We start from the raw sequence: 21,533 nt of genomic DNA, 5'->3' as shown, positions 1-21,533 counted from the left end.
TACTTTTCTCGTGGTTTGGTTAATGGTACTACTTGGCATCAAGTCTCATAGATAACTAAATGCAGTTTTGTCAGTTTGGAAGGTTTTTGTCTGAAATATACAGTAGTAAAATCCAGTTATGATGGATAATTGCATCTTAATTCTACTTTAAGATTCCTCAATGAAATGAAAAATGAAAATGTATGCTTTGTACATTTTGGTACATAGAAGTACAAATATGTCTAGATTATCACAGCAATACAGTTCCAGTACAAAAGGCACATTCCTAATTGCCCTCCTAAGATCCATTAACTGGGAACTGGTATTGTGGTGGGAACTGGTATTGTGGAGGTGGGTGAAATACACTGCTCTTTGATAAGGTAGTCTTCCCTGGAGATATGTGGGAGACAGATGCTCTCCACTGGCTGGTGAGGCATTAAGTCACAACCTCTGGGGAGGTGGGGGTACTTCTGGTTGGAACAAGGGGGGCATGCTTGGCCTTATTGTCCTCAGATCCATGGTGTGACCTGGGACAACCCCCTCTGAGGGCCAAATCGCAAGAGTCCTTACCCTCACACGGCTTCTACAGAAATAGAAAACTGTAAATGTAAGGGTGACTGCCAGAAAGAGACAGCAGACCACTAGCAGAGCTGTCAACACACTGGCCATCCAATGATAGGGGTCTGTCTGTCGCACTGATACACCAGTGGGATCCGAGGCTGGGACTGTGTTGACAGAAGTGGGATATGGAGTACTGGTGGAAAGAGTGGGACTAGAGGCTATAGTTGTGGCAGTAGTTGGGCTGGAGAAACAGTCATGTCTGAAGCTCACAGGGCCTACCTTCCTGATGGGGAACTCTGGGAGCATTGCCTGGCTGAACGCAGGGCTACTCTGTCTGGCCCCTGAACTAATTTCCTCCCACATGCGCCAGACCTGACCCACAGGGCACCGTCCCTCGACACCATCTCCCCCCCACCTGTCATAGGGTGAAGTTAAATCAAGACACAATAGTGGATCCAGGTGCCAGGGACAGCACGGCAAGGTGGTGGCTGCCAGAGTCATTGAAGAAGCGTGACAGCTTGTCTAGGAGAGGCTCCACCCTGTGGGGCAGTTGAACATGACCCTTCAAGTCGTCCTCCGCATTGGTGTCATACCATGTCATTATGTGTCCAATTACTAGACTGCCTGGTTATGAGGAAACCATAAATGCTACCAGGCAGGGACCCTCCAAAGGCTTCTATGACACATTCAAGGCTGGCTGAACACATTGCTTTCTATAGTTTTATATGTTCAGGGTTCCACTTTACTATCATATAGAAAATAATATAAAATAACCTTACATTATAACTGTAACTCAAGTTATGTAGTCTACATATATGAAATGCACCTGTCAGCTCATTTATGTAGACAAAACCCTGTAGCAACATGCACAAGATACAGCCACCTCAAAAAGAAGCCCCATCCACCCCTATTCTTCAGCCATGTCCTATTTCATCCCCCTCTTAGTTGTGATGGATAGAGAGGGGGATGTTGACAAACCCAGGGGGTGACATCAATGAGAGACTTGAAAAAATGAACTATCACTGGGTTTCTCAATGCCGCTAGGCTTTAGTTGCCCTGTCCTTTATTCAGCTCTCCACTGTGAAAGAATGTGGTCACGCAACAGGACAACAGTGGTCAGTTGTTGCTCAAAGTCTCAACATTTCCCTTTTGCCTTTTTCTTTACATATGGAGTTGAGTAACAGAGCGTTACTTAGCTTAGATTTTAATTGACTCAGTTTCCCTGGAGTGAAAGAATGTTTGGCTTGAGTTGCAAGCTGACCCTTGACAAAGTGGCCACCTGGTCCCGCTGGGTTTGGGTTTATGCTGTGGGGTCACACCTGAACTAACTTGTATTGGGGGCCACCATGTCTCAGCAGGATATGGATATGGGCCAGACAGTTTAATGATTAACATGAGGAAATTGGCGCACTGGAATCCCAGACCATAATGATTCCTTATAAGGGATGTAACTGACGGTGACAGAATACAGCTCAGTGTAGTAGTGCAAAGCTAAAAAATCAGTAAATCATAAATTCCACTAATATATTTTTCACAGTGTGGTCAACATATTTTTACTACAATTGTTTTTTAGTTTAGTTTATATAAGTGTACTGTAATGATCAATTATTAACTTGTTATATTGACTACACTAATAAACTCTTAGGACTAGAGGGAGGAGTTAGAAGATGTTCTCAAAGTACATTTAGGTTTTTCCTCTGAGAGGATCAAGGAAATTGCGCATCGAGGTAAGTTTAAACAGTTCTTAGCATCTTATATTTGTTTTGCCATATTGATCGTACTTGGGAGTACACTTTGGTATGTCTCAATGCTGAAACATCAATCAAAGAAGTGTCTACTGAACTTGAAGAGAAATACTACAAAGTATATAAAACCAATTAAATATGTGACAGTATCTATTGAATATTGGAACATTAAAATAGGACTAAATTTATATTAAAATGTTATACTGTATTTGCATAATTGACTGACATTTAGAAATATAATAACATTTGAAGGGTGTACTGTACTGTCTGGTCTTATGAAAATATTGCGAAGACATATTACAGAACTGTACAAGATCTGTTTATTTACATAACAATATTGTCTCAGTTTCCATATATGAAACCACAATGAATTTGAATGCAGAATGATAGAAACATTTTTTTGTGTGTAGTAATTAAAGTGTAATGCTACATTTTTTGACAAGTCAGAAACTCGGGAACCTCTGAGTTAAAATTAACGTAAGTTGTTTGCGTAGAGCTTCCTATTGGTTGATTCTGATACCCAAGTTTCACACTTGGAAAGTATAATTTCCTAGTTCTGACTCAATCAGCCTGACTAACCGGTGTCTGTATGTAGCCTCACTACTTTTATAGCCTCGTTACTGTATATAGCCTGTCTTTTTACTACTGTTTTATTTCTTTACTTACCTATTGCTCACCTAATACCTTTTTTTCACTATTGGTTAAAGCCTGTAAGTAAGCATTTCACTGTAAGGTGAAAAACTACCTGTTGTAGTCGGCGCACGTGACAAATAAACTTTGATTTGATATGACATGCAGCATAACTATTTTGTAATTATACAGTAAATACATTACCATTTTCTTATGTGCAAGACCATTCACATATTTCCATCTACCTCTAGTATGTGGTTCCAGTGTAATGCCTTTGTAAAGAGATTTTGGTATGGGATGCGTGTGTGTGTGTGAGTGAGTCAGCATGTTAATGAAACCGACTGACTGACTGAATGCAAATCTGCTCTCTCTTTACTGGTTGCCTTGGTGAGTTATTGGGCTAAGGTGAAGATGAAGATCTATGGCAACATCTCTGAACACAAATCCCACCTAGCTTTACCCTTATTTGGGTTTCACATTCATTTCTCCCATATATTCCACGTGGAGAAGACTCCTGTGAAGTGGACTCCTTTCTCTGTTGTTCTAAATGCTGGTGTTATGCAAATTAGATTGGAGTTCACCCTAACAGCACGTTTATACTGGACATTACTTTGAGAAATCAAACAACCAGAAATAAGTCATTTCCAATGGGAGGAAAAGACACAAGGAGACATTGTCAGAGGTTGTGCACTATGTGACAAATTGCAGGAGTCATTATTTTTCAAAGGATGGAAACACCTCTTAACCCTACTATTAAGTTGCTAATCAACTTGACCCCTAAAATACTAGTTCACCTCTCTTTATCTCCGTGAAATTAAAAACCTTGTCGTCGTTTAGCATCATGAACCTAACTCAAAATGTGGACACACTGATGTGTTGTAGAATGTCTGTAGATTTTGTGTACAAACATGATGTTGTGGGTCATTTTGACCCGGAGGCTTTCATGTGTATAGATATTTCACAGGTCCAAAATAAACAAATGTCTGAATTTATTTTGGTTCTGGTTGAACTTTTATAATTATGTTTGGGTGAAAAGGAGCTTTCCCAAGCTTCTCAGTGTGAGAGCAGCAGATCTCTGACAGACACTCAAAAATGAGCTCCAACAGAAAATGCTTGTTTGTGAGAAAGAAAATATGTTTAACAAATAGTACTTAAATATAGAGTTCTTTAAATCAAATATTTTTGCATTTCTTCTTTCTGAAAGGTCTGACAAGACAAAGTTTTGGTTGTTTTTACTTGATTCTTTGACTGTCTTGAGTGTGTTTAAACTATACGGGTCAATCTGACTCATACCACAATGGCCGTACATTTTTTTCAGCAAAGCACCAGGGTTAAATGAGTGAGGCAAACCAATTCTGGTGAACAGAAAGAGGCAAAAAGTTAGGCTGAACTGTGTGATTAACCAATCGGGGGAGGGAAGTTCTCGCGAGCTTGAACAACGGGCTGGATTGGCTATTGATAAATTCCCTACCTGTGTGAATGCTGTTTGATACCACAAGCTACTTTTCTTTGGAAATAACAAACTGAAGTGATCCGTCACTTACCGGGCATGTCCACTAGCAAGAGATACCTCCGACAAAGTTACGGAGCCCATTAATTTTCAGCGTAAGGAAGTAAGTTAGCAAGGCAAGAGAAGCTCGCTGAACAGACCCTGAACAGTGAAGGACTTAAATTGGGGAAAGCTTGATATATGTAAATTATTGCCAATATTGCACAACCAATTAAAGTTTAGAATAGCTTCTAGCCCCTACTGGATTGGCTGTCGATACCTAGCAGTACCTATCATGTTGTTGGCTTGCTAGCACCCACATGGCAAGCTACTCAGGGCGAAGCATTGCTTGCTGGTGGACATTGGCCATTTATAGTAGACAGCCTCTGAGCGATTTAACAGTTTGTATCAAGAGGCAACCAGAGTTTTGCTAAACATTATGCAAATTATCATTAGATGTACGTAAAAAGTATGAATTAGTTTAACTTTTGATGGACAAAGTGGACAAAACTATATAAACTCAGCAAAAAAAGAAACGTCCCTTTTTCAGGACCCTGTCTTTCAAAGATAATTTGTAAAAATCCAAATAACCTCACAGATCTTCATTGTAAAGGGTTTAAACTCTGTTTCCCATGCTTGTTCAATGAATCATAAACAACTAATGAACATAGATGGAAGGCAATTAAGGTCACAGTTATGAAAACTTAGGACACTAAAGAGGCCTTTCTACTGACTCTGAAAAACACTGTAAGAAAGATGCCCAGGGTCCCTGCTCATCTGCGTGAATCAGCCCGGATCTCAATCCCTTTGAGCATGTCTAGGACCTGTTGGATTGGAGGGTGAAGGCTAGGGCCATTCCCCCCCAGAAATGTCCGGGAACTTGTAGGTGCCTTGGTGGAAGAGTGGGGTAACATCTCAGAGCAAGAACTGGCAAATCTGGTGCAATCCATGAGGAGGAGATGCACTGTAGTACTTAATGCAGCAGGTGGCCACACCAGATACTGACTGTTACTTCTGATTTTGACCCCCCTTTGTTCAGGGACACATTATTCAATTTCTGTTAGTCACATGTCTGTGGAACTTGTTCAGTTTATGTCTCAGCTGTTGAATCTTATGTTCACACAAATACTTACGCATGTTAAGTTTGCTCAAAATAAATGCAGTTGACAGTGAGAGGACATTTCTTTTTTTGCTGAGTTTACGTTTTCGTCCATCTCTGTGTGACATTGGCCTAAGTCTCGATGGTCTGTCGTCAATATTCATGTATCTTATAGAAATTCCCTCTCCTCCCTGAAGATGGCGCTTAACTGGCCCGGCCTGCTGTCAATCGGGGTGTTCTACCTCATCGTCCTCGCGACAGGCGTCTGGGCGTCCAGGAAGTCCAAACGCGAGGAGAGGAAGTGCACTGGAAACCTTAGTGAGGTTGCCATGGTTGGAGGGCGGAACCTCAACATCTGGGTCAGCATCTTCACTACCACAGGTGTGTTGTCAACCTAACTAACTTGTAACATAAGATCACACAGATTTGAAAGTCATTGAGTCTCTTTCAAAGTACTTTAGTGTTTTTCGATGTTTAGTGGTTGTTCTCTGTGACCACCCACTCTCTACAGCTACATGGGTGGGAGGAGGTTTCATCTTAGGCAATGCTGAGGTGGTCTACGACCCTAAAAGAGGCCTGGCTTGGGCCATCGGACCAATAGGCTTCGTCCTTAGCCTGGTTGTAGGTATGTATGGTTATGTTATCATAACACTTGGGCTGTGGAGGCTGCTGAGTGGAGGATGGCTCGTAATAATGACTGGAATGGAGTGAATGGAATGGCATCAAACACACGGCAACCATGTGATGTAAGGTAAATAATTCACAGTAAATGGATTTGTGACTGCAGGTGCGTTGTTCTTTGTGAGACCGGTCCGAGAGAAGAATTACGTCACCATAATGGATCCGTTCCAGGAGAAGTATGGAAACACGTTAACTGCTATTCTCTTTGTCCCATCACTCCTTGCTGACATCTTCTGGATAGCCTGTGTGCTCGCTGCTTTGGGTAAGTCAGTTGTTCTGTCAGCAAAATAGCCATCACAGCACCTTTTAGCACGTGCCAGGACTAGAGCCACGTTTACCTGGTTATGTCACGTGGAAAAACTGTCTCTAGCTTAGATTTCTCTGAGTGATTCTTTGATGTAATTTATTGAAGAATAAGTAATTGTTTTCCACCACCACATTATCTGGAAGCATGAGAATGAGTCTAAACTCTTACATTATTAGTTGCTGATGTTGGCCAACTCCCTGATGCATGAATGAGTGCATGAACCTGCATGGCATGTCTGTAAGTTATACATTGGGTGAATGGTTGAGGCCTTCTAGCGACATCATGACACTAGATCTCAGGGATGTTGATGGCTATAGGCTACACACAGAAGCTTGCAAGCTACTACGCTAGCTAGAATGTGTGAACAATCTGTACAATGCTTTGCTCTAGGGGGAACGGTGAGTGTGATCATGGATATCCCATCACCCTTGGCTGTGGCCCTGTCTGCTGCCGTGGCAGTTCTCTACACATTACTGGGAGGGCTGTACTCGGTGGCCTACACTGATGTCATCCAGCTCATCTTCATGTTCCTCAGCCTGGTGATAAAACTTTGTCCTGCACTATTAGAAAAAAATATGTTTCAAAAGGGTTCTTTGTCTGTCCCCATAGGGGAACCCTTTATGGAAAGGGTTCAACATTTAACCCAAAAGGGTTCTTCCTGGAACCAAAAAGTGTTCTTCAAAGGTTTCTGCTATGGGGACAGCGGAATAACTATTGGTTATAGGGTCAATGTGTTATAGTGAGTGAGGCACGTGTGTGGTCTACGGTATATATACACGCCAAGATTCACTTTATTTACGTGTCAGAGTTTCTGTATGGGAATTGCTTCAACTTCTTTTTTTCTTCCTTTTCAATGGTTTTGTGGTTTAGTTTTTTTTCCTTTCAGCGATTTTGTGGTTTTGTTTTTTCCCTTCCAGTGGTTCTGTGTGCCCTTCATACTGATGAGCCCCGCCTCAACAGACATTACAGTCACAGCGGTGACAAAACTGTATCAGGAGCCATGGACCGGCAGGCTGAAGTTGGCAGATGCAGGGCGCTGGCTGGATGACCTGCTACTGGTGGTAATGTCAACTTAAAGTCACATTTCACTCCAATTTCACAGTTTGTCATAGGTGTTCAAACCTCAAACATGGTCTAATATCTAGTTGATTCCACATCACAGACCATCTGTTGTATAGATCTATATCTAAATGTCTCCCAAAGGAAGACCCTATCATTTTCATTGTATTGTGTTACCTTTCTATTTTCTGTGCTGGTTGTTTTCTCATTTAGATCCTGTCAGTTTTTGGATTTTAACATTTTTATGGTCCATTTCAATGTCTCGCTCTCTCAGACTCTAGGTGGAATCTGTTACCAGGCTTTCTACCAGAGAGTCCTGGCCACAGCCACTGTGGCTCAGGCTCAGTTCACTTGCTATGCTGCCTCTGTCTTCTGCTTCATCCTCGCCATACCACCTCTTCTCATTGGTGCTGTGGCAGCATCCACAGGTACAGCAGTGTGTTCATCAAAATGGAGGAGTAGGCTTCATGGGAGGAGCCGACTCTGTCCCAATAATGTCAATCACTGGGAGTTCTGTAAATCTCATAAGCTTGCTTTTTTTAGATTGGAACCAGACCAGTTTTGGTCTACCTACTCCCTACGAGCAGGGCAAGGCGGGTATGATTCTGCCCATCTCCCTGCGCTACCTGTGTCCACCTTTCGTTTCTCTTGCCGGAATCGGCGCCATTGCTGCTGCCGTGATGTCATCTATTGACTCGGCCCTGCTGTCTTCTGCGTCCCTTTTTGCCCGAAACATCTACAAAAACATTTTCAGCAAAAGGGTGAGAGAAAGTTGGAGAATCTACTTACAAACATCTTAGTTTATTCTATGTAACTATCTATTTGTAAATGTTTCCCACAAATTTACTGAATAGGGCACTGCAATTGATTTTTCTTCTTAATTTTAGGCCTCTGAGAAACAAATTCTACGGGTTGTAAAGGTGTCCATCCTACTGTTTGGTTTCATGGGGGCGGGCTTGGCAATGACGACCTCCTCTGTGTATGTCTTCTGGATTCTCAGTGGAGATGTGATGTACACGGTAGTGTGTGCACAGTTGATCTGCGTCCTCTTTCTACCTGGGAAGGTCAATGGGTATGGTGCCTTGGCAGGCCTTGTGGTAGGGCTACTGCTGCGGCTACTAGTGGGAGAGCCCCTGCTCGGTGTGCCTGGACTCATGCCCCTTCCCTGGGACAGCCTACACGAGGACGGGCATCTGCTGCATGTCTTCCCATTCCGCACCGGCATCATGTTGGTCTCTCTGGCCACCATCCTGGTTGTGTCACGTTTCGCAGCCTGCCTTTTCCTTAAAGGGCTACTGCCTGACAACTGGGATGTATATGGACTTGGTCAAAAAAGGAGGATTTTGATGAAGGATATGGTAGCTAAGGATCTGACTGAGAAGATTGGACTGAACACAAGGCAGATGGACCCATCTCCTCATGCGAGCACAGAAGATATGAGGTCTTTACAATGACTTGGGGTTCCATCATGTAGATAGTTACAGTGGGGCAAAAAAGTATTTAGTCAGCCACCAATTGTGCAAGTTCTCCTACTTAAAAAGATGAGAGAGGCCTGTAATTTTCATCATAGGTACACTTCAACTATGACAGACAAAATGAGAGAAAAAAATCCAGAAAATCACATTGTAGGATTTTTAATGAATTTATTTGCAAATTATGGTGGAAAATAAGTATTTGGTCACCTACAAACAAGCAAGATTTCTGGCTCTCACAGACCTGTAACTTCTTCTTTAAGAGCCTCCTCTGTCCTCCACTCGTTACCTGTATTAATGGCACCTGTTTGAACTTGTTATCAGTATAAAAGACACCTGTCCACAACCTCAAACAGTCACACTCCAAACTCCACTATGGCCAAGACCAAAGAGCTGTCAAAGGACACCAGAAACAAAATTGTAGACCTGCACCAAACACATGAAAATCATATTTCAACCAGGCAGGTGCGCCACAAAAGTCAGAAATAGCGATATAATTAATGCCTTACCTTTGAAGATCTTCTTCTGTTGGCATTCCAAAATGTCCCAGAAACATCACAAATAGTCATTTTGTTCGATAATGTCCTTCTTTATGTCCCAAAATGTCCCAAAAATGTCAATTTATTTGCCGCGTTTGATTCAGAAATACACCGGTTTCAACTCGCCCAACATGCCTACAAAGTATCTAATAAGTTACCTGTAAACTTGGTCCAAACATTTCAAACAATGTTCCTAATCCAACCTCAGGTACCCTAAAATGTAAATAATCAATTGAATTTAAGACAGAATAAACTGTTTCTAATACCGGATAAAAACAACGTGAAGCGTGCTCCAGTTCACGCGCACCAAAACAGTAGAGTCCACCTGGAGTGACTATTTCTTAACTTATCAAAAGAAAAACATCGAACAATTTCTAAAGACTGTTGACATCTAGTGGAAGCCATAAGAACTGCAGCTATGTTCTTAATAATAAGGGTATCCCATAGAAAACAACTGGAAAATCCTATGACCTCAATTTTCCTGGATGGTTTGTCCTTGGGGTTTCGCCTGCCATATCAGTTCTGTTATACTCACAGACATTATTTTAACATTTTTTTCTATTCAAATCTACCAATTATATGCACATCCTAGCTTCTCTGCCTGAGTAACAGGCAGTTTACTTTGGGCACGCTTTTCATCCGGAGGTGAAAATACTGCCACCTACCCAAGAGAGGTTAATTCAATAAACAATGTTACCTTTTCAAAGAAATGTAGCTTGTGGAAAGTACGGTTTCCTTTTCTTGTTACTTGTTTGTCATCTTCATGTTTATGGTACATTTGTATGAATATCCTTCAAAGTCTGTTTGTTTAGAAAGAAAGAAAAATACAAGCTAAATAACGAGTGATCAAGCATGAATGACACCACCCTAGTTAGGTGGAAAAACAAGGTAAAACGGTGAACTGTCACTTTAAGAGTTTGTCTCCCAGACACATATTAACTCGGTTCTGGAAGTAGCATTTTCAATGGAGATTCTTTGTGTGCACATTCTGGATCCTGAGTGTCTATAATATCATATACACAGTGGTGTTAGCTATCCTATTTCTGTCTAGACAGATCAATGATTATGGAGTGTGTTTGGGCTTTGGGATAGGGCTTTTCCTCTGTGGCCTGTTTGATGTGCCCACACACACATACCTCTTCTTTGCTCTTTCCCTTACTTCTCTCCTCAGCCACAGTCCTTCTTGTGTCACGTTTGGCAGGCCCCCTTTTCCTTACTGGCTACTGCCCCATAGATGGGATGTGTTAATTAGGTCTGTCAGAATGTGATCTTTAACAGCTGTGGCTGCTAAGGATCAGACTGAGGAGAAAGGACTGAATACTGTCAAAGAAAATCTAAGGCCTTTCTTCTGCCTGTATCTCATTTACAGTTGAATTAATTTGGTAATAATGAACTGATCATATTATTTGTCAATGAATCAAACCATTATTTATTTAAATGGTATTCAATTCAATAAACATGTTTATGTTTTTGTTAGTTACTTCCACCTCATCAAAAAGAAAAAAGATACAGCTTCATGAATGATGTAAAGTAAGTTACTTCATGATCAGAACACGTGCAGCGAAAAGGACTTTTATTTTGATAATTTTGTGGACGTTCCCACCCCGGAAGTAGCTCAATACTCGAGGACACGTTTTTTCTTTCTGTTTTGTTCATGCATTTTAGAACAACGTCTAATAATAATACTGCAGTTTTACAGCAGAATGCTGTAAACAGTTTTCAGCATTGATACAGTCATTTAGCAGACTTATAACACAGCAAAAGATGGATGCTATGGGTATGTAGCTAACAGCCTCCTGTCGGTAGCCTAGTTATATATGGCTTCAAACTTGCTGTGGACATTGTAGCTATTTTAGCACACCGTTTATTTTTATATGAGGGATCTATATGTCTATATGGCCCCAGCTAGCTAGCTTTGCAACCTGGTCTCAGAGCATGCCGTATTATTCTGTATGTAAATCAACACCTGCCGTTTATTATATGTTAAGTTTCGTATGGTATGTAATAATTTGTGGACGTCCATTAGCGATTTTGTATGATATGTTACGAAGTACAATATTACGTATTATATGTTACACATTTTCAAACGTACAATATGTTACGAATTTGCAAATGTATGATATGTTACGAATTCTAGCTTGGTGGCAAACGTTAGGGTTAAGTTTAGAAGTTAGGTTAAAGGGTTTAGGGAAAGGTTAGCTAACATACTAAGTAATTGCAAAGTAGCTAAAAAGTAGTTGAAAAGTAGATAAAATGCTAAAGTTGTCCTTGATGAGATTCGAATTAGCAACCTTTGGTTGATAGACATTCGCAGTTCGGCGCGAGATCACCGTCAGACGATGACTTGTTTCTGCGCATGAGCTTAGCTAGCCGACGTTGCCATGACATCTCCTACAAGCAAGATCAGGGATTTCTATTGGAGAAGCAGTTATCTTTATACTGTACTGTCTTTGATATTACTGTACATCCTTCTCTACACAATAGATTACCCCCTCCCTTTCTCCTCCCTGCGCCTTTTGGTCCCACCTCTACGGCTGATGTCTGCATTTATGTGGCAGGTAGCGCATCAGAGGGCCATCAAGCACTATGGAAAGTTAGAGGAGTTTGTGACAGTGGTTACACAAACTGTCCCAGAACTTATAACTGACAGACAGAGGACATTGCTTCTTCTGGCATTAAGGGCAAGGGTAAGTAAATTCTGAAACGTACCTTGGGTGTAGTAATGTGTTTAACAATGTGTCAGGTGTATGAAGGGCTGTGTCTAGCCCAGATGTACTCTTAAGGAGCCTACCGTTACTCCTGAAGGTCCAAGGACCTTATGCTATATTCAGAGGTAGATTGGCTATGACAGCCAAATACTACCATTCAATTCAAGGGGCTTTATTGGCATGGGAAACATGTGTTAACATTACCAAAGCAAGTAAGGTAAACAATAAAAATTAACAGTAGACATCACACATACAGAAGTTTCAAAACAATAAAGACATTGAAAATGTCATATTATATATATATATATATATATATATATATAGTGTTTTTACAAGGTACAAATTTGAAAGGACACAAGATGTGAATCGATTTCAATTGTTACGTGATATGGTTCTAGAAACAAAAAAAACTCTACTTTCATATCACATCAAATTATTTCATAAATGCAAAAATGTTCACTTACTGTACACTGTTTTAACCGGCTTGATCACAGTTGCAGCAAACAGTATTTTTTAGTGACAACACGATTCTGCCGGCCTTCTTCGGTTACACACAGGTATGCTAGATAGATAATTAGCGCAATTGGTCCCTCTGTCTTCCGTAAACATGCGCTGTAACGAGATATGGCCGCGTGAGAACCATAATTATCCCTATAAAAGGTGTGTATCAATTAAACCTTTTTTTATTATTATTATTTCTCGCTAATATGAAAGAAGGTCTTTATGTTTCCAAAACCGTACCGCAAGCGATGCGTGTTAATGTTCAGATTGAGCATAGGGGCTCTTAACAAAACTCTGTACAGAAGACACCTTCATCCAATGACTCTTATGTGTAATGTACTAAAAGTTCAATTAATAAAGGTTAAATCAATAAAAAATGGAACAGAGTCATGATCAAGGGCTAGGCCGTGTAGACTTGACAATTAATGCTGTTTTTGTATTCTGATCATGGAAATCCGAACACATCATGCGTCTACACCTACATTTAAATGTGTCCCAATTCCCTTTTCCTGCGCTATATTCAAATGCCAGTATGCATTCTGCAAACGGTGGAATAAGCTAAATATGATAATGACAACAACTTGATGACAGTAGTTAACTACTGTAGCTTACTAGCCAGCTAGCCTCTGTAGCTAGCCAGCAAGCAACGTTAAAGGGATTGCAAATAACTCTAGCCAAAAAAAAGGGCATTATTTTTCAAAATAATCCAACCAAGCTTTAACTTCCTGACTGATGTCTTGAGCTGTTGCTTCAATATATCCACATAATTTTCCATCCTCATGATGCCATCTATTTTGTGAAGTGCACCAGTCCCTCCTGCAGCAAAGCACCCCCACAACACAATGCTGCCACCCCCGTGCTTCACTATTGAGATGGTGTTCTTCGGCTTGCAAGCCTCCCAATTTTTCCTCCAAACAGTTCTATTTTTGTTTCATCAGACCAGAGGACATTTCTCCAAAAAGTACAATCTTTCTCCATATGTGGAGTTGTTAACCATAGTCAGTTTTTTTATGGCGGTTTTGGAGCAATATCTTTTTCCTTGCTGAGCGGCCTTTCAGGTTACGTCGATATAGGACTTGTTTTACTGTAGATATAGCACCTGTTTCCTCCAGCACCTTCACAAGGTCCTTTGCTGTTGTTCTGGGATTGATTTGCACTTTTCACACCAAAGTATGTTAATCTCTAGGAGACAGAACGCATCTCCTTCCTGAGCGGTATGACGGCTGCGTGGTCCCATGGAGTTTATACTTGCGCACTATTGTTTGTATAGATAAATGTGGTACCTTCAGGCATTTGGAAATTGCTCCCAAGGATGAACCAGACTTGTGGAGGTCTACAATTATTTTTCTGAGGTCTTGGTTTCTTTTGATTTTCCCATGATGTCAAGAAACAAGGCACTGAGTTTGAAGGTAGGCCTTGAAGTACATCCACAGGTGCACGTCCAATTGACTCAAATTATGTAAATTATCCTATCGGAAGCTTCTAAAGCCATGACATCATTTTCTGGAATTTTCCAAGCTGTTTAAAGGCACAGTCAACTTAGTGTATGTAATCTTCTGACCCACTGGAATTGTGATACAGTGAGTTATAAGTGAAATAATCTGTGAACAATTTTTGGAAAAATTACTTTTGTCATGAACAGAGTAGATGTCTTAACTGACTTGCCAAAATTATAGATTGTTAATAAGAAATTTGTGGAGTGGTTGAAAAACTAGTTTTAATGACACCAACCTTTGTATGTAAACTACCTACTTCAAGTGTAGACACGGCCAAGGATACAGTTAATATTTTTCAGGTAACTCTTCAGCTGTTTCAAGATGAGCATCCAGAAGACCTCAACAAAATTAAGATCCATCTTGACAGATTCTCATCCTGTGGTCTTTCACAGGTGAGTTGGTATGGTATGTTCTTGCACTTTTTTGTATATAGGGTCAAATATATCACATTTTCTGGTTGCCCTGCTTTTTGTATCATTGTGTTGGATTTATGTTACAGAATAATGATGCACAGATGCATGAGTTGGAAGAAAACTTCCTCAAACTCACCAAAAACCTTCTTGAAGACCCAGTCGAGAGGATCCAATTCTTCAAGGTATGGCTTAAATGTTAATTGTGAATAACAACATTTTGTCACTGAATAGCAGACATTATTAACCAGTTGAATTATCAAAAAAAGTTTATAGTTAATCTCTGACGAATGGTCAGTCTGCCCTCCTGCTATAGCAACTGTGCCAAGGGCAGCAACATCAATATGATCTATCCTTGGTTTGCGGACGTACTTGTCTGCCATACAAATTGTGTGACTCCTTTCACTTGCTCTCTCCATCTCCCTCTCAGGCAGATTTCCCTGTGGTGTATGGCTGTGATTTTGACAGAGCTTTGCAAGCACTTGTTTGTCAGTTCCTCTCCAGACTAGAAGATCTGCTACCAGTGCCAGACCTTAAGCAGGTAGAGAGAAAACCAAGGGAGATGTAAATATCCCTGATATTCAATGTAGTCTTTATGAGCTCCATTTTGGCTCTATGTTTGTTGTTATATCATCACCTTTAAAATGTTGCATTTAACACATTGAGAGTGATGTTTGAGAGGTGAAAGGATTTCTATGCTTTTGTTACACTCTCATTTTCGGGGGTGCTGTCTTCATAGACTGCATCCTGGCTCAGCGCTGTACCCTCTGCCTCGGATGAGTGTCTGCAGTCTCTTTCTCACACAGAGGACCTGCAATACCTGCTTCAGCACCACACATGCTGTGGAAAGTTAGACAAACGTGATAATCTAAGCTCCTTTATCACAAGAAACACATTGTGACAGGCCACATGTTAACTTCTGACATACTGACTTTTTACTTTACTGTCCTCTACCCTTGTGTCTATCAGCATTTCCCTCCTCTGCAGAAGACTGCATCCTCGCTTCACTGTCCCTCCCTACCACAGTGAGAGTGGCATATACCTTTGACAGCAAATTAGATGTCTTGCCTAACTTGGAAGGCTCTACCCATGTAAGCAGAGAGATGGAAACTTTGTCAGACAGCAGAGATTATCAACAGGCAGAATCAAGAGCATGTTTAGATGGAAACCAGAACAGTAAAGAAGACAGAGTGTCTACCATGGGTAGCGATGATGATAAATGCACAGAGAGAGGTGTGGAAGAGGAGAATGAAAACACAAGTGCTGTGGGAATGGTTATTACCGAAGCAAAGGACCAGAGGAGATGTGAAGGGGCTGTTGGGGACCTGTGTGCTGCTGGAGCACCAGACCTTGCAGCCAACTCTCCAATGGTCACCTCCAGTGTGGCTCAAAACCCCCCCATATTTCCCGCCCAAGTTACACTCAAAAGCGAAGGGGACCACAGAGTCAATTCCTCCAAGAGATCTAGAAAGAGCCTAGAAGAGAGGATGGCTGAGTCCAGTGTGAACTCTGATACACCTCTGCTTGAATCCTCACAGGAAACGTAAGAGCAAAGTGTGTTGGAATTGTGCTTGTGAATTAGGTTTTTATTTTATTATTTATTTATTTGTTTATATGTATTTCTTTATTTAACCAGGTAGGCCAGTTGAGAACAAGTTCTCATTTACAACTGCGACCTGGCCAAGATAAAGCGTAGCAGTGTGGCAAAAACAACAACACAGAGTTACACATGAACAAACGTACAGTCAATAACACAAAATAAAATAAAAATAGAAAGATCTATGTACAGTGTGTGCAAATGTAGAAGAGTAGGGAGGTAGGTAATAAATAGGCCATAGAGGCAAAAATAAATGCAATTTAGCATTAATACTGGAGTGATAGATGTGCAGATGAGGATGTGCAAGTAGAGATACCGGGGAGCGAAAGAGCAAGAGGGTAAGTAATAATATGGGGATGAGGTAGTCGGGTGTGCTATTTACAGATTGGCTGTGTACAGGTACAGTGATCGGTAAGCTGCTCAGACAGCTGATGCTTAAAGTTCGAGAGGGAGATATAAGACTCCAGCTTCAGAGATATATGCAATTCGTTCCAATCATTGGCAGCAGAGAACTGGAAGGAAAGGCTGCCAAAGGAAGTGTTGGCGTTGGGGATGACCAGTGCAATATACCTGCTGGAGCTCGTGCTACGGGTGGATGTTGCTATGGTGACCAGTGAGCTGAGATAAGGCAGGGTTTTACCTAGCAAAGACTTATAGATGACCTGGAGCCAGTGGGTTTGGCGACGGATATGTAGTGAAGGCCAGCCAACGAGAGCATAGAGGTTGCAGTGGTGGGTAAGAAATGGGGCTTGTGGCGATAAAAGGGATGGCACTGTGATAGACTTCATCCAAGAATGCGGTGATTGACAGAGTCGAAAGCCTTGGCCAGGTCGATGAAGACGGCTGCACAGTACTGTCTTTTATCGATGGCGGTTATGATATCGTTTAGAACCTTGAGCGTGGCTGAGGTGCACCCATGACCAGCTCGGAAACAAGATTGCATAGTCGAGAAGGTACGGTGGGATTTCGAAATGGTCGGTGATCTGTTTATTAACTTGGCTTTCGAAGATTTTAGAAAGGCAGGGCAGGATGGATATAGGTCTACAACAGTTTGGGTCTGTCTCTACCTTTGAAGAGGGGATGACCGTGGCAGCTTTCCAGTCTTTGGGGATCTCAGATGATACGAAAGAGAGGTTGAATAGGCTAGTAACAGGGGTTGTAACCATTTTTGCGGTTGATTTTAGAAAGAGAGGTTCCAGATTGTCTAGCCCAGCTGATATGAAGGGATCCAGATTTTGCAGCTCTTTCAGAACATCAGCTGTTTGGATTTGCGTGATGGAGAAGTGTGGGGTGGGGGGATTGGGCGAGTTGCTGCAAGGGGTGCTGAGTGGTTGGCCGTGGTAGGGGTAGCCAGGTGGAAAGCATGGCCAGCTGTGGAAAGATGCTTATTGAAATTATCGATTATCGTAGATTTATCAGTGGAGACAGTGTTTCCTATCCTCAGTGCAATGGGCAGCTGGAAGGAGGTGCTCTTATTCTCCATGGACTTTACAGTGTCCCAAAACTTTTGGATTGGTGCTACAGGAGCAAATTTCTGTTTGAAAAAGCTAGCCTTAGCTTTCCTAACTGACTGACTATATTGGTTCCTGACTTCTCTGAAGAGTTGCATATCGTGGGGGCTATTCAATGCTAATGCAGAACGCCACAATGTTTTTGTGCTGGTCAAGGGAAGTCAAGTCTGGGGTGAACCAAGGGCTATATCGGTTCTTAGTTATACATTTTCTGAACGGGGCATGCTTATTTAATGAGCAACCAGGCATCCTCTACTGACGGGATGAGGTCAATATCCTTCCAGGATACCCGGGCCAGGTCGGTTAGAAAGGCCTGCTCGCTGAAGTGTTTTAGGGAGCGTTTGACAGTGATGAGGGGTGGTCGTTTGACCGCGGACCCATTACGCACGCAGGCAATGAAGCAGTGATCTCTGAGATCCTCGTTGAAGACAGCAGAGGTGTATTTAGAGGGCAAGTTGGTCAGGATGATCTCTAAGAGGGTGCCCATGGTTACGGATTTTGGGTTGTACCTGTTAGGTTCCTTGATAATTTGTGTGAGATTGAGGGCATCTAGCTTAGATTGTAGGACGGCCGGGGTGTTAAGCAAGTCCTAGTTTAGGTCACCTAACAGTACGAATTCTGAAGATAGATGGGGGGGGGCAATCAATTCACATATGGTGTCCAGGGCACAGCTGGGGGCTGAAGGGGGTCTATAACAAGAGGCAACGGTGAGAGACTTGTTTCTGAAAAGGTGGATTTTTAAAAGAAGAAGCTCGAATTGTTTGGGCACAGACCTAGATAGTATGACAGAACTCTGCAAGCTATCTCTGTAGTAGATTGCAACTCCACCCCCTTTGGCAGTTCTATCTAGTTGGAAAATGTTATAGTTAGGTTTGTTTGACATACACCATCAACACCATGCATCTTTACATTTGAATCCATTATATTAAACTACTGTTATCTAATACTGTGGTGCATTAGTATTTAACTGAACATGCGCTGTGGATCCTCCCCTAACAGGACTGGTGCTGAAGAATCAAGACCATTTTCTCCAGACCATGATGACACAGAAGAAGAAAACAACGGTAAGACTTTTGAAACGTACTTGTAAACGGGGCCCCAAGGATTCCATAGTTGTGCAAAGACAATGACATTTATTTTATTGCTTTATTCTCCACAGAACCTGCTTCAGGGGAGTCTTCTCGGCTGTCTAGCTGCGCTCAACCACCACCTAGTGACGTATCGCCATCCTCGGAGACCCTTTCCAAAGCATTGTCCACTGCACGGCGTATTGCCAACAAGTGCTCCCAGTGTGGAAGGTGTTTTATCTATCCATCTCAACTGGTTCAGCATCAGCGAATTCACACTGGAGATCGACCCTACAAATGCACCCAGTGCGGAAAGACCTTCAGTAATTCAACTGGGCTTTCAAAACACCACCAAAAACACTGTCTAGACGCGACCTTCGATTGCCCCAAGTGCGGAGAGAGTTTCAGATCTCTCCGCGAGCGGTTCAAACACCTATCTACTCACAAGTCCCTCAAATGTCTGTTGTGTGGAAAGAGTTGTCAGACGACTTCTGATTTGCGAAAGCACCAGCAAACACATAGTGTGACGCCGTCGTTCAACTGCTCTCTCTGTGAAAAACGTTTCAAGTTCCTGTCGAGCCTAACCAGACACAACAGGACCCATTCAGTGGAGGGGGGGTATGCTTGTTCCAAGTGTGGGAAAACATTTGGATCTTTAAGTGAACGGCTCCAACACAAGAGGACACATAGGGCACAGCTCAACTGTACGGATTGCGGACGGAGTTGCAGTTCCCGCTCCGAACTAAAGAGTCACCAGCAAACTCACTCTCGTGAACCTCTCTTCAACTGTCGACACTGTGAAGACAAATTCTTTGGGTCAGTTGAGCTGAAGATCCACCAAAAAACTCATGCAGTGGACAAACCCCATCAGTGTGATGCGTGTGGAAAGTGCTTTGGTGCCTTAGCCACACTTGTACTCCACCAACGGACACACACGGGGGAGAAACCCCACACATGTCCTTGTTGTAATAAGCAGTATATCTCCAAAAGTCAGTTGACGTCACACATGAGGACTCACACGGGCGAGCGTCCATACAGCTGCTCTTACTGTGGGAAGTGTTTCTCTCAGTTGGCTAATCTTACTGTGCACACAAGGATTCACACGGGGGAGAGACCTCACATCTGCTCTCGTTGCAAGAAAGGGTTTTGCTCAGTCGGTGACCTGCAGAAGCATGAGCGCTCTCACACCAAAGAGAAACCTTACAGGTGCACAGTTTGTGGAAAGGCCTTCACAGTGTCAAGTCATTTGACGGTTCACATACGCAGTCACACAGGAGAGCGCCCCTACACCTGCCCTGAGTGTGGAAAGAGTTTTGCGCAGAGCTCTGTCTTAACTAAACATCAATTCACCCATACAGGAGAGAGGCCATACCCATGCCATCACTGTGTAAAAAGTTACACCCGTCTCACACACTTGAAGAGACACCTACAAACACACACTTGAGAGAGTCCGGTGTGTTTTCCTGTTTTGGTTTCATTCTGAAAAGCGTTACCATGGATTGCTGTTTCACTGTCTGTCAATGTGTTATGCTGAATAATGTCAATGTATAACTGAAAACCATGCTCACCATGCCTTTTTGTGAAACTAGTTTGTGTACATTACTGCCAACATGGATGGAAAATAAACATTTCAAAATATAATATAACCTCTTTCAAGTTACAGTATGTGTCATATAAATGAGCCATTTTATGATACTTTCTAGCTTGGTCCTGCTTCTCTCTGGACGTTTGGTCCTGCTTCTCTCTGGATGTTTGGGCCTGCTTCTCTCTGGACGTTTGGGCCTGCTTCTCTCTGGACGTTTGGGCCTGCTTCTCTCTGGACGTTTGGGCCTGCATCTCTCTGGACGTTTGGGCCTGCATCTCTCTGGACGTTTGGGCCTGCTTCTCTCTGGACGTTTGGGCCTGCTTCTCTCTGGACGTTTGGGCCTGCTTCTCTCTGGACGTTTGGGCCTGCTTCTCTCTGGACGTTTGGGCCTGCTTCTCTCTGGACGTTTGGGCCTGCTTCTCTCTGGACGTTTGGGCCTGCTTCTCTCTGGACGTTTGGGCCTGCTTCTCTCTGGACGTTTGTGGTTTGAGTCAGTTTATTTTGAATGTAACAAATGTCAACATAAAAACCAATACAAAAACTGAGAAGACAATATTTGAACTTTGAAATACAAGTGTATTTTTTTTCTTTCTTCTATGCAAATAAAAGCTGTTACAGTAGGCTTAATTTATTATATTCTACCTTACCTATTCTATATGTAATAAGCATTTGGCTTAATTAAAAATAATACACAGAAACAGGTGTATACGTAAATGTAAATATTGTTTTTTATTAAACTTTTATATATTACCGTTTATAGATTTATAATTGTCATCTACATTTCCACATGGAGGTAGTAGGTATTTGAGCAATTACGTGTTTTCTATTGTTAAACGTAAACTTGTGTGAGGTATAATTATGGCTTATGGTCATGTGCATGCAGGGCCACTTTCAGTTGCCAAACTTTGCAGTGTGCGGGTTTCTTCTTTTTTTCTCATATTTTTCAACTGTTACCATGCACCTGCAAAAATGTTAGCTCAGATGTGCGAGTGCCTTTTGAATTTTAGAACTTTTCATATAGAACTGAGAGAGCTGACATGATTCCTTGTCAGAGCAGCATGTTTGTTTGACATTACATATTTATATCTGAACGTTCC

At 42.1% G+C, this 21,533-nt stretch overlaps 2 protein-coding genes across 4 annotated transcripts; both read left to right on the top strand.

The window, feature by feature from the left end:
• Window positions 1-73: 73 nt before the first annotated feature.
• Window positions 74-11,037, top strand: LOC135515741 (high-affinity choline transporter 1-like). The gene is made up of 9 exons (XM_064939445.1): window positions 74-2,267; window positions 5,701-5,884; window positions 6,015-6,128; window positions 6,291-6,446; window positions 6,882-7,030; window positions 7,409-7,552; window positions 7,825-7,978; window positions 8,094-8,311; window positions 8,438-11,037. Exons 2-9 carry the CDS (start codon window positions 5,701-5,703, stop codon window positions 9,002-9,004), a joined length of 1,686 nt encoding a protein of 561 aa, XP_064795517.1. The 5' UTR covers window positions 74-2,267; the 3' UTR covers window positions 9,005-11,037.
• Window positions 11,038-11,149: 112 nt separating this feature from the next.
• On the top strand, window positions 11,150-21,191 carry LOC135515739 (zinc finger and SCAN domain-containing protein 2-like). 3 transcript variants are annotated; one of them, XM_064939440.1, is made up of 9 exons: window positions 11,150-11,338; window positions 12,120-12,248; window positions 14,566-14,658; window positions 14,766-14,861; window positions 15,107-15,217; window positions 15,416-15,536; window positions 15,646-16,219; window positions 18,784-18,848; window positions 18,944-21,191. In XM_064939440.1, the coding sequence occupies exons 1-9, from the start codon at window positions 11,330-11,332 to the stop codon at window positions 20,293-20,295; spliced, it is 2,550 nt and encodes an 849-aa protein (XP_064795512.1). In that variant the 5' UTR covers window positions 11,150-11,329; the 3' UTR covers window positions 20,296-21,191. The 3 variants fall into 3 exon arrangements, with proteins under 3 accessions (XP_064795512.1, XP_064795511.1, XP_064795510.1); XM_064939439.1 differs by having other exon boundaries at window positions 12,046-12,248; XM_064939438.1 differs by having other exon boundaries at window positions 11,150-12,248.
• Window positions 21,192-21,533: the final 342 nt, after the last annotated feature.

Source organism: Oncorhynchus masou, chromosome 27 (genome assembly GCF_036934945.1).
Source record: "Oncorhynchus masou masou isolate Uvic2021 chromosome 27, UVic_Omas_1.1, whole genome shotgun sequence".
Lineage (NCBI taxonomy): Eukaryota > Metazoa > Chordata > Actinopteri > Salmoniformes > Salmonidae > Oncorhynchus > Oncorhynchus masou.
Note: the sequence above shows the minus strand (reverse complement) of the source record. Positions and strands in the feature narration are given on the sequence as shown.